The sequence below is a fragment of the Hyaena hyaena genome, unplaced genomic scaffold (genome assembly GCF_003009895.1).
Source record: "Hyaena hyaena isolate Hyena2069 unplaced genomic scaffold, ASM300989v1 scaffold_841, whole genome shotgun sequence".
NCBI lineage: Eukaryota > Metazoa > Chordata > Mammalia > Carnivora > Hyaenidae > Hyaena > Hyaena hyaena.
This window is the reverse complement of record NW_024081474.1, coordinates 465,600-478,438: the sequence shown is the minus strand read 5'-3', so window position 1 is coordinate 478,438 and position 12,839 is coordinate 465,600. Positions and strand designations below refer to the sequence as shown.

The window sequence follows — 12,839 nt, the reverse complement described above, 5'->3', positions numbered from 1 at the left end:
ATATTTTTTTCTTTTGTGAATTGTCGATTCATGTCCTTTGCCTCTTTTTCTTTGGACTACTTGCCTTATTATATGAGTTAGTTGTATTCTGGATAACAACTTTTTAAAAATTACATATATTAAAAATATTCCTACTAGATAATTATTATGTTTTAACTACAGTTTATTATCATTGCATATAAATTTCAACTTCTCCTTTTATAGTTCTGTAAATTATTTAAATCTTTTGCTTGTTTGCTTGTTTTAGGTTTAGAACTTAAATCTGCCTGGGTTTACTTTTCAAAATTGTGTGAATCAAAAGATTTCACTTTTTCCAGGTGGTTAGCCACTTTTCTCACTATTGGTAAATCCACTATTTTTCATTATTTTGAAATTCTACCTTTATCATAAAGAATTCCTACAGAAATGTGGATTTAGACTGTTTTCTGTTGATCTGTGTATTCTAGAATGTTTGTAATCATTATATCTTTTTAAAAATTTTTTTAAAATTTTATTTATTTTTGAGAGAGTGTGTGAACAGGGGAAGGTCAGAGAGAGGGAGATACAGAATCAAAACAGGCTGCAGGCTCTGAGCTAGCTGTCAGCACAGAGCCCAACATGGGGCTCGAACCCACGAACTGTGAGACCATGACCTGAGCCGAAGTCGGACACTTAACTGACTGAGCCACCCAGGCGCCCCTGTAATTATTATTTCTTATAGTATCTTTGATATTTGGAGAATATTGTTTTTGTTGAAAGAATTCTCTTCCAATTTTGCATATTTTCTGTTTTGGCTTGGCAAGCTTCTTGAAAAATGCTATTTGGGTTTTGATTAGCATAGATTAGAGTTGTTTTCGATAATATCATGCTCATCCTGTCAGATTATCTTGAAGCATTAAGAGATTTGAGGGATTGCAGGGAAGAGTCTGTCTCCTTAAAGCTGGTTTTGATGTCTTGTTGCTTTTCTGAGAGGAAATGATGTGTTATAACAAGGTAATGTCTTTATTTTCCTGGTAGTCTGATAGCTTAGACTAAGCAAAATGTGAAGTCAGTAGCTTGATCATCTATCAGACTTTTAAGCTTTTCTTGTTCCTGTCCCATTTTTTGAGGCATATCTGTTAATGATATACTCACTAACTAGTCCACAGTGTACCACAGCTATCTGTTTATATGGCTAATAAGCCAGACCCAAGGTAACACGACTCCTGGATTATTTTTCATTCTGTTATTGCCAGAACTTTGGGCATTGTAGATGGTAATGTACTACATTATTCCCATTATTCAAGATATAAAGAAAATAAATCTAAAAGTTACATTTGGTAATGATTACTTCAACACAACTTTCTAAATATTAAGTGGAGAAAATCATTTAAAGAAGGCAAAGTGAAATCCATTATAGATCAGTTGATCTTTTTTCCAAAATTTGTAATGTGCATCCTTTTTGAAGGAAGCACAAAAAATATCTTTTGTTTTCTTTTTGCCCACACAGTGTATGCAAAATAATTTGAGTGACCAATACATGGGAGAATTTTTATGTTAAAGGACGATTATTTAATTTTTTTAATTTTTTATTTTTTTGGAGAGAGAGTACACATAAGCATAAACCAGAAATGGGCAGCGGGAGGGGAGGTGGCAGGGGAGGGGAGGAGAGAGAATACTAAGCAGGCTCCATGCCTAGTGCAGAGCCCAACAGCAGGGCTTGATCTTGCAACCCTGAGATTATGACCTGAGCCAGATATTTAACTGACTGAGCACTCAGATGCCTCAGAGGGAGATTATTTAACTGAAATAGAAGTGTTAGCAAATAGGGAAGATTAAATACATGGAACACTGTCTTTGTTTAAAGTACTATAATTATTATATCATTGAGGGAATCTGAGTAAACTTACTGGTTCAAAAACAATTTGTGGGGTCAATTTTTTTATTTGTAGATTTGGGCTTTTTGAAGCCATGTCTGCCATTGAAATGATGGATCCCAAGATGGATGCTGGCATGATTGGAAACCAAGTTAATCGAAAAGTTCTCAATTTTGAACAAGCTATCAAGGTAAATACCATTGTGCTTTTTGTGTTTTTATCATTTGTTATTTCACATGTTAAAACAGTGACCATCAAACTTGGCATATTAAAATATAATTTTTTAAAACTATCTCAGGTATATAAGCAAAAATTAGTTATAGCTTTAGTTATCTTTTTCTTTTGAAGTCGGTAAATTGTTCAAAGGTCTTTATTATAAGCTTGCTCTAAATTTGTGTGTGTTTACTAATTTTTTAAAGCATCTTAGTATATATTCAAATACCAAGATAGTTGGTTAAAGGATTAAGTTTTATGTATTAATATATTAAGCAGAATGCTTGTGGTTGTGTATTTGACATTCACTCTGTGATGATTGACTTAGAAATTTGTTCACAGTTGCCACAGAGTTTAATTTTGCAATTTTGCATATTTTATGAAGAAATATTTGCTAAATAAATGGATATTTAAATAAAATTTACAAGTAGTATAATTAATCACCTTAAGGGAAGGGTTTAAAATTTTTTTTTAATGTTTTTATTTTATTTTTGAAAGAGAGAGCACACATAGGGGAGGGGCAGAGAGAGAGACACACACAGAATCTGAAGCAGGCTCCAGGCTCTGAGCTGTCAGCACAGAGCCAGACACGGGGCTCAAACTCATGAACCATGAGATCATGACCTAGGCCAAAGTTGGATGCTTAACCTTCTGAGCCACCCAGGCACCCCAAGGGAAGGGTTTTTAAAAATGTTTACTTTTCGGGGCGCCTGGGTGGCTTAGTCGGTTAAGCATCCGACTTTCGCTTAGGTCATGATCTCACGGTTCGTGGGTTCGAGCCCCGCCGTCAGGCTCTGTGCTGACTGCCAGCTCAGAGCCTGGAGCCTATTTCAGAGTCTGTGTCTCCCTCTCTCTCTGACCCTCCCCTGCTCACGATGTCTCTCTCTCTCTCTCCTAGAAATAAATAAAACATTAAAAAAAATTTAAAAAAATGTTTACTTTTCTCATTTTAAGTATTTCGATCCATTAAAATGATTCATATTTATTAATGCTTAAAACTAATATGTGAACTGTTTTTTAAATACTTGTTTAACTTTTTGTTTCTTTACAAAGGCCTTTATTATATTTCAAATTAAGAGGCTTTGATTTTTTTGTATTGAAGATCTATTTAAGATATATTTCAAGAACACAGTTAATTTGGTATCTTATTTTTTTTTATCAGATGATGATACAGTTCTAAAATTGTTATTTTTTAAATATTTTGTTTTTGGAGGCCAGAATGCTACTAGACATAGAAACTATAAATTTATAAAAACTTCTGCTTATATGTCATATTTCTCCTCCTCTTTTAGGATGGCACCATTAAAATTAAAGACCTCACCTTACCTGAATTGATAGGGATAATGGATACTTGTTTTTGCTGTTTGGTAAGAGTTAAAATAACACTTGGTTAATCTAAAAACTGTGACTTCCTAGAAAGTTCCTTCTGGTTGGGAATTAGAGAAGTGAGGCAGGAAAACCACTGTGCAGTTTCTTGTAGTAATCTAGGGGAGGTGTAATGCTTGACTAGGTTAGTAGTAGTAAGGATGAACAAGAAGAGTTAAATGAGTGGCTAAGGACCTGGTTAGTTCTAAAATTGTGAATTCCTTACATAATGGATTTTTATTGACTCTACTGTGGAATTGATTGCTTTTGGATTCTATATAAGGCAGCATTCTAATTTCATTAATCTCCAAATATATTGCAAACTGAATTATATGTAAGAATGCTTCCCTGAGATAGCTAATCATATTTATTGTGTATGATTCTTGAAAAACTATAGTCAGTGGAAGTGAATTGTAATTCTTCTGTCTCTTCTTACCTTCCTTTTAATCATCTTTGGAATCCTGTGGTTAATTATATATCTTATGGGGTCTGTGGCTCTCTAGTCCTTGACTGTTGGATCTGTTTAGACATTGCAGACCTTCTTTGTCATCTTAAACATACACATTCTTTTACTTCTTTATAGATAACCTGGTTAGAAGGCCATTCCTTGGCACAGACCGTATTCACGTGCCTTTACATTCATAATCCAGACTTTATAGAAGATCCTGCCATGAAAGCTTTTGCTCTGGGAATCCTGAAAATCTGTGACATTGCAAGGGAAAAAGTAAATAAAGCTGCTGTTTTTGAAGAGGTAAGATTTTGTAATATAAGAATTCCTGGGGTGCCTGGGTGGTTTAGTCAGTTAAGCGTCCAACTTCAGCTCGGGTCATGATCTTACAGTCCATGAGTTTGAGCCCCGCATTGGGCTCTGTGCTGGCAGCAGAGAGCCTGGAGCTTGCTTCACAGTCTGTGTCTTCTTCTCTCTCTACCCCTCCCCCACTCATGCTCTGTCTCTTCTCACTCTCAAAAATGAATAAATGTTAAAATTTAAAAGACAAAAAAGAATTCCTGAAGCTCATTGACCACTTTATTTATTGTGATGTATTTAAATGATTATATGATACATGTTTTTATTGGTATATGTAGTTAAAAACAGTTTTTAGAACTGATGCTATGCTATTTATAGATATGTTGGCTGAAATAATCCAGTTCTAAGAGAGAACTTTCATCTTAGTATGTTTCATCTGTCAGTACTATTCATTGAGTATCCATTATGTGCAGAGAGAATACTTTGCCCTGGATGTTATGTGGATTCACAAAGGCAATAGAAGACAGCCTCAAGTCTCTTAAAAATTATAACATAGAAGTGCTGTACTTTCAGTTTTTGGATAATAAGGAGCTAAGGAAAACAAATATATGAAAAATATTTTGGAGTATAAATATTTTCTTCCAGTTTATAAATAAGTACCTTGCCTTTAGGAAGTGTATTAATAAAATTTTTAGACATGGAAAGGTTTTTTCTCCTTATGAGAAATTTTAAGGGGAAATGCAATAGCATTAACAATTATTGGTAAGTAATTATTTTTTAATTCTTCCTTTTGTTGAAACTTATGTTTTCTTTTAACACTGTTACTAATACAAAAATAATATTTTAGTCTCCTACAGTGGTTCACTGTATAGTATGTATAGTTTTTCTAAATTTACATATGTGATAATAATTATATAGCTAATTTTTCACATTTGAATATATGGCTTGTGAGTTCTCTACAAAATACTGTCTACTTTTTATACACTTAGTTGTTATTTAGCTACCTATTTTAATTGCTGTGGTTATCATGGAATGTCTTATCCATTTGAGTGAAAAATTTAAAAAGATTAAGTTAAAAAGAAGATACACACAAATTATTAAATACTTACGTTCTCAATGAACGCCCAATAGGACATCAAAAATCCTAGCCCTAGGGCAGAGAAATGATTCATTTAACAAATAGTACTAGGACAGTTGATTAGCACCCTTGAGAATTAACTTATCATCATTTTATATCTGCCTTAATCTGTTGGGTTGCTATAAGAACAGAACTTTATTTCTCATATTTCTGGAGGCTAAGACGTCCACACAAAGCACCCGCAGCTTCGGTGTCTGGTGAGGGCCTGCCTTCTGGTTGCACTATGTTCTCACATGACAGAAGGTGTGAGGGAGATCTCTGGGATCTCTTTTATAAGGGCACTGGTCGTATTCATAGGGCTCTGTTCTCATGGCCTGATCATCTCCCAAAGGCCCCACCTCCAAATACCATCACATTGGGTGTTAGGACATAACTGGAATTTTGTAGGGGGACAAACATTCAGTCTGTAACAACATCAAAATAAATTGCAGATCGATGAACTATTTTAAGTGTAAAAATATTGCCAAAAAGTCAGAAAATAATTTCAAATTATCGGAAGTTATAGTAACAGCACAAAGAACACTCTATATCTCTTACCTTGATTCAGTTGCTATTAGTGAATTATCCCAATTCATTAACTAATGTAATTAATGAATTAGTTTTTCAATTTCTCTGTCACATATGGATGTACATGTTGATGTATGTATGTTTTTTCCTGAACTGTTGGAGACTAAGTTGCATACATTATGACCTTCTCCTCGCAAACACGACGCAGTGTGCATCTCCTAAGAAAGAAGTACTTTCAAACAGCTATAGCATAGTTGTCAACCTCAGTGAATCTGTAATAACAGTCCACTCTCCATATTCTGTTCCTGTCAGGTGACCCAGCATTATCTTTAGCATTTTTACCCTACAGTACGAGATCCAGTCTAGGATTGTGTCTTGCATTTAGTTGCATATCTCTTTAGTCCTTTAATCCACAGCCTTTCTTTGTCTCCATACCGTTGATAATTTTGGAGAGCATAGGCCTGTCCCGATTTGCCTTTTTTCATGGAATGTTCCTCACTTGGGGTTTGTGTATTTTTCCTTATGATTGCATTTAGATTATGCAATCCTGGCTGGAATACAACAAAAGTGATACTGTGTCTTCCTTCTGGTGTCACAGCTGAGGCATACAGTGTCCATTTGCCCCCTGCAGTGGTGATGTTATTTTGTTCCAAGGTGTTTTCCTATTACTGTATGGTTAGTTTTTACCCTGGCATATAATAAGCAATCTGTAGGGAAACTCTTTAAGAACATGGAAATATCCTACTCATTAAAACCTTTCCAGGTGCTTGGGTCGCTCCGTCAGCTAAGTGGTCAACTTTGGCTTAGGTTATGATCTCATAGTTTGAGTTCAAGCCCTGCTTCGGCCTCTGTGCTGACAGCTCAGAGCCTGGAGCCTGCTTCGGATTCTGTGTCCGCCCCCATTCTCTCTGACCCTCTCTCACTTGCATTCTGTGTCTGTCTGTCTCTCTCTCAAAAATAAACATTAAAAAAAAAAACCTTTCCCCAAGATTAAGCATCCATCAATGCTTGTTTGGATTAATCTTCACTGTAAAGTGATGATTTTCTAAGTCTAGCATGCCCTCCACATTTACTAGTAAGAGCTCAGGTTTCCAGTGTAAGCAAGTCTCATTCATTTTTATGGTATTGTAAATTCACACAACTGTTTTAAAGAGCAATTGGTAATATAAGTTAAAATATATATGACTTATCTCAGCAGTTTCACTTTTAGAAATTTATTCTACAAATAGATCTATGCTGTGCACAAAGACTTATATACAGGGACATTAATTGTAGTTTCGTTTGTAGTAACTGAGGTCTAGAACTATCTTGATGTCCATCAATAGGAGACTTGTTAAGTGATGCTACCTTCATGCAGTTGAGTATTGTGCACCCTTTACAAAGGAGGAGGTAGGTTTACGTATACATGTAAGATTAGCTCTCCAAAATAAAGTAAAATAAGTAGGATGTAGAAAAGTATATAGGTTACTTTTATTTTCTGTTTTTAAAATGGGAGGTAGTTAAATCTTCATAAAATAACTGGAGGCTTTTTTTTTTTTAAGTTTTTTATTTTGAGAGGAAGAGAGAGTACAGGTGGGGAAGGGATAGAGAGAGAGAGAATCCCAAGTAGGCTCCACGCTGTCAGCAAGGAACCCAGTGTGGGGCTCAAACCCACAAACTGTGAGATCATGACCTGAACCAAAATCAAGAGTTGGATGCTTAACTGACTAAGCCACCTAGGTCCCCCTATTTTCATTTATTTTAAGACAAACTAAAACATTTTTTAAAAACTGAAAATAATTTTTTTGTAATGTAAGTAATTATTGAAATTCTGCATTTTATCTGGATGAAGGTCTTAAAAATAGGAGAAATCCTAAAAGAATAGGAAAAAGCTGATAAAAATTGTTTTAGAAAAATCTGGGTAACAAAAATAACAAAGTAACTCTTTATTAGACTCTCATTCAAATAAAGCATAACACTGAAGCCCAGATGAATAAATGGGCAGTAAAATAAACAACTCACTCTTGGAGGAAGGTAATAAATTTTCATTACATTTTTAAGATTGAGTCTTAATGTAATCCGAGAAATACAATTAAAATAAAAAATAACTGGATCATTTTTCATCTAAATATATTTATAAATGAGACCAGTATTGGTAAGGATACAGTAAGTTGTCATTTTGGGTTTTATTATAGAGGTTACTCCCTGCATTAGCACAGGTGAAACTAGTTAATTCATCTCTGGAACTCAGCTTCAAATGATTAGAAACATGGACACTTTATGCTCAATACTTTAATAAGTTTTCAATAGTGAAAGTTGGCATTAACCAGAATGCCACCATTAAGGTTATGCTCAAAGTAAATTATGGATAATTTATTACACATAATTTATTATACATAGTGATAGTGAAAACAGTGTTTAAAATCATGGGAGAGCATACACTTTTAAAGAGTTAGGAAAGCAGCACATAATATAAGCAACTATGTAAAATTAACAGAAATCTGGGAAGAAATATAGATAAAATCTCCTGGGCTGGAGAGGCTATGTTTTTCTCTTTCCTTTTTTTTTTTTTTAAATGTTTTTATTTTGAGAGAGTGCCGGGGAGGGGCAGAGAAAGAGAGAATTCCAAGCAGAGTCCATTCTTAGCACAGAGCCTGAGGTGGGCTGTATCTCATGACCATGAGATCATGACCTAGAGAATGAAATCAAGAGTCAGATGCTTAACCGACTGAACCACCCAAGTGCCCCTGTGTTTTCTTGTTTCTGTAAACTTTTCAGATTTGCCAGATAGGTTTGTCTTGTTTTTAACTTAGGAAAAGAATTGATTGCCTAGTGGAAGTTCTTAAGAGACCTAGTAATGAACAAGTAAGAATGAACTGTAATAAACCAGTCATTTGTTTGAGATGCTGCTTCTGAAGTTCTAGGTGCTGGTATGTTTTGCTCTCAAGATGTCTCTGCTTTGTTTTAACTCTTGAACTGGAGACATTTCAGTTACTTAAAGATATGTCTTTCTTAATATCCTTAGTATCCTTCCAGACACGTACAAAATGGCAACCATAGTTCCCCCATCGCACCACTGGTCCTCTTGCATTCTGCGTCTTGTAAAGTTGTATCTACAGGGTTATCTGATTGATCTCTTTCATTTTTACCTTTCAAGTGTCTTGAATCTGGGCACTGCTTTTCCTTCTCTTTCATTGTTCCTGCTTTAGTTTAAGCCTTTCTCAGCTTCAGGTTTAGATTCCTTTTGAGAGTGTCTGTACTCTTCCTTCTGGCCTAGCCTTTCCCTCTAGGCCACTTTCCACTTGACCACTAATTACCCTCTTAAAAGCAGGTAATCTGGTCATGTCTGGTTTTGCTCTTTGAAAATTTTTCCTGCTGTGTGTGTTTTAATAAAAGTACAAGGGCACCTGGGTGGCTTAGTTGGTTAAGTGTCCGACTTTGGCTCAGGTCATAATCTCATGGTTCATGAATTCAAGCCCTGCATCAGATTCTGTGCTGACAGCTCAGACCCTGGAGTCCGCTTCAGTGTTCTCTCTCTCTCTCTCTCTCTCTCTCTCTCTCTGTTCTCTACTCTTCTCCTATTCATGTTCTCTCTCTCAAAAAAAAAAAAACATTAAAAATTAAAAAAAAAATACTTGTACATATTATGCAAAATCAAGTACCCCACAGCATGCATAATGAAAGATTATAGTTGTCTGTTTTTTCCTTACTCATTCCATAATAGTATTAAATTCTTTTTAGCTTTTTGCTGCTTTTTAATTCCATGTTTCTGGATAATAGGCTTATATTCTAATTTTGGATAACAGTTTTAAGTGATTATTTTTGAGAGAGTGAGAGAACACACACATGAGTGGGGAAGGGTAGAGAGAGTTGGGGACAGAGGATCCAAAGTGGGCTCTGGGCTGACAGCAGAGAGCCCAATGTGAGGGTCAAACTCAGAAACCTGAGATCATGGCCTAAGCCGGAAGGAAGCTTGACTGATTGAGCCATGCAGACTCCCCTTGATATTAACAATTTTTAGCTGATATGCCAACACATTTTTAGCATATAACTAGCATTCACATATTATTTTCTCCTGTATCCCAAATAGGAATTCAGTGTTTGGTTAAACCATTATTCAACATGAACATTACTGTGATTGTATAAATACTCATGACAGATGAGCCAAAGTGGTGTAAGCGTATGTTTCCCTTTTCATACAAATTTTTGTTTTTCTTGAAGTGATAACTGCCTTTCGTTTTTGGTTTGCCTAGTTTTCTGTGTTTTTAGTTTTCTGGTTCTCCCCCTCCCATCATTAGGAAACAGATGATCTTATATTTTTGAAATTGTCCTCTTTAGCTCCTTTATTCTCTAGCTTCAGGCTGGATCAGTTCCCTTCTAGGTCCGCTGCACAGCTGGGATTCCAGGTTTTTCTTCACCATTCTCCTGGGAATTTCATTTCCCTCTCTTTGTTAGATTTCTAGTTAGATTTATTCTTTTTCTGTATTATTTTGGTTGGTACAGCATTTCCAGTTTCACGGGGAGACTGAGAGGGAATTGTTCTTTGAGAACTTGCATGCCTGAAAATGTCTTCCTTACCCTCACACTTGATTGAAAATTTGGTTGTAATAGATTTCTTGGTTGGTAAGTAATTTTCCTCTGAATTTTGAAGGCCTTATTCCACTAACTCTTAATTTCAGTGTCGTCATCCTGATCCTTTATAGGTGACCCATGTTTTCTCTTTGGAACTTTTAGGAGTTTTCTTTCTAATGACTATACCTTAAACTTGGTCATTCCAACCCTTTATTTTATTTTATTTTTTCATTCCAACCCTTTATTGATCTCAGTTTGAAGCATCCTATTCTCACACTCCCTCCTCTGTTTCTGGGTTGCTTGCGTTCTGACTCCTACAGTTCACCTCTACTTGGACTCCAGTTTATCATATTGCTTTTATTCCTCTCACTTCCCATTGTGTCCTTTTTTCTGATTCTAAATACCATCTTCTTTCCTTGCAGTAAGTCCCTTGCCTACACTTTCAGCCCCCTTCCTCCCCTGCCTTATTGTACCTCAATTCTAGTTAAATCCAACCATCTGTCTACTGTGCCTTTACACTTGCACATCGCAGCGTAACTGGAGAAAAATGCATTCACACTGATTGGGCCTACTTTCAGGTCGTCACCACTAACTTCAAGTAGGCCATGAGTGCTCCTTAGCAGTCTTACATTTCCCTAGTTCGTTCACTCTTCCTCTCCTCAGGCTTCCAATACTTTTACTCACTTGAAGCAAATCTACCTTCCTGCTGCACTAAATAAATGGAAGTAATCTTCTTACCTACCTGTGCATATGCCCTTCTATCCAGATGAACCTTCTAAGGTTGATCCCTTCTGCTTGTGTATTAGATCCCGTACCCTGTCTTATATTCAAAAATAGTGCTCTAGCAATTCTGTCCTCTGTCCTTTGCATAGTGAATTTGCCCCTCTACTGGATCGTTCCCATCAGCACTCAAACATGCCTTATCTTCCTCAGTCTTAAAAATGCCATTTTTTGGCATAACTTTAGCTTCTGCCTCATATCTCAGTTCTTTTCAGCCAGACTTCTTAAGAGGTATGTCTATTCGCTCTTGAATCGTCTTGAGTCAGGCTTTGAATGCTATTTCACCAAAGCTTCATTGTCATTGTCACCTAAGACCTCAGTGTTGCCAAGCCCATTGGTTAATGTTTGGTCTTAAACTTGACTGGCCATCAGATTTTTGACATGGAGTCCATCCTTGAAACAAATTATTTTCTTGGCTTTTAAGATGCTCTTTTTCCCTTGTTTCCTGCCTCACTGGTTATTCTTGTTTGCCGTCTCATTCTCTAGGCCAGCACTGTCCAATAGATACAGAATACAAGCCATATATATACATTATTTAAAATGTTCTAGTAGCCAATGGGTGAAATTGATTTTTGTAACATTTCATTAGTCCAGTATATATTCCAATATATATAATCATTTAGAAAACATTAATGAGACATGAAATTGCATTTTTTTGTACCAAGTACTCCAGGTGTGGTATGTATGTTACACTCATAGCACATCTCAGTTTGAACCATCCACATTTGAAGCACTTGCTACTTAATTGGCTGTGTGATGGCTATATTGGACAGCACAGTCTAAATACTGGGGTGGCTCAGGCCCCGTCCTTATTCCCCTGTCTGTACTCACTCCCCTGATGATCTCGTGCCGTTTCATAGTCTTATATTCTGTCTCTACTAATGAAGCCTAAGTTTGTGTCCTCAGCCTAGACTTTAGACTTCCCCTAAATCTCACACTTCTATGTGCTTACTGCCTGTTCTATATTCTCCACTTGGATGTCTGTCTCAGACTTCACATTTCCAAATGGAGCTGCTGATTTCTCCCTTGCCTCCTGACGTCCTCCTTCTGTAGTCTCAGTCTCAGCAAATGGAGCTCCGTTCTCCCAGTTGTGTAGAACAGAAATCTTGAAGTCATCTTTGATTCTTCTTTCTCTCATACCCCACACACAAACCCTCAGGAAGTCCTGTGAACCGAAGGCTGTCAGACTACAGCCTGCAGGCCCACCTACCCTGTTGCCTTTGTTTTTTATGGCTCTTGAGCTAAGAATGGTTTCTGTGTTTTAAATAGTTATATAAGTACCTACATAATATTCTCCATTTTACCACTTGGCCTTCAAAGCATAAAATGTATATTATCTGGCTTTGTAAGAAATAGTTTGTCTATCCTTGACTGACACTATCTATTTATTTAATTAACACGTGCCAGGCATTGTGGCAGGTGCTGCTGGGTGTTACGCACCTTAATGACAGGCATATATTGCTTTGCTGTGTAGGGTGAGGGTGGGAGGGAGACTAAGCTCCTTCCTTAAACATCAGCTTCTTCCAGTGCCACACCTCAGCCTTCAAAGGTGTCTGATACTTCTAATTCATTTTTTTAATGTTTATTTTTGAGAGAAAAAAATAGAGCCCCTGCGCAAGCAGGGAGGAACAAAGTGGGAGACAGAGGATCCCAAGGAGGCTCTGCTCTGACAACAGCAAGCTTGATGCGGGACTTGAAGTCA

At 36.4% G+C, this 12,839-nt stretch overlaps 1 protein-coding gene across 4 annotated transcripts in view; it reads left to right on the top strand.

Annotated features, from left to right (window-relative positions):
* NAA35 (N-alpha-acetyltransferase 35, NatC auxiliary subunit) overlaps positions 1–12,839 on the top strand; it is a 92,033-nt gene that overhangs the window by 13,821 nt on the left and 65,373 nt on the right. For all 4 annotated transcript variants that reach the window (XM_039219800.1, XM_039219799.1, XM_039219797.1 and 1 more), the window contains exons 4-6: positions 1,911–2,025; positions 3,341–3,415; positions 3,997–4,164. In XM_039219800.1, coding sequence (XP_039075731.1) covers positions 1,911–2,025; positions 3,341–3,415; positions 3,997–4,164 — 358 coding nt within the window. The remainder of the gene's footprint in view (positions 1–1,910; positions 2,026–3,340; positions 3,416–3,996; positions 4,165–12,839) is intronic.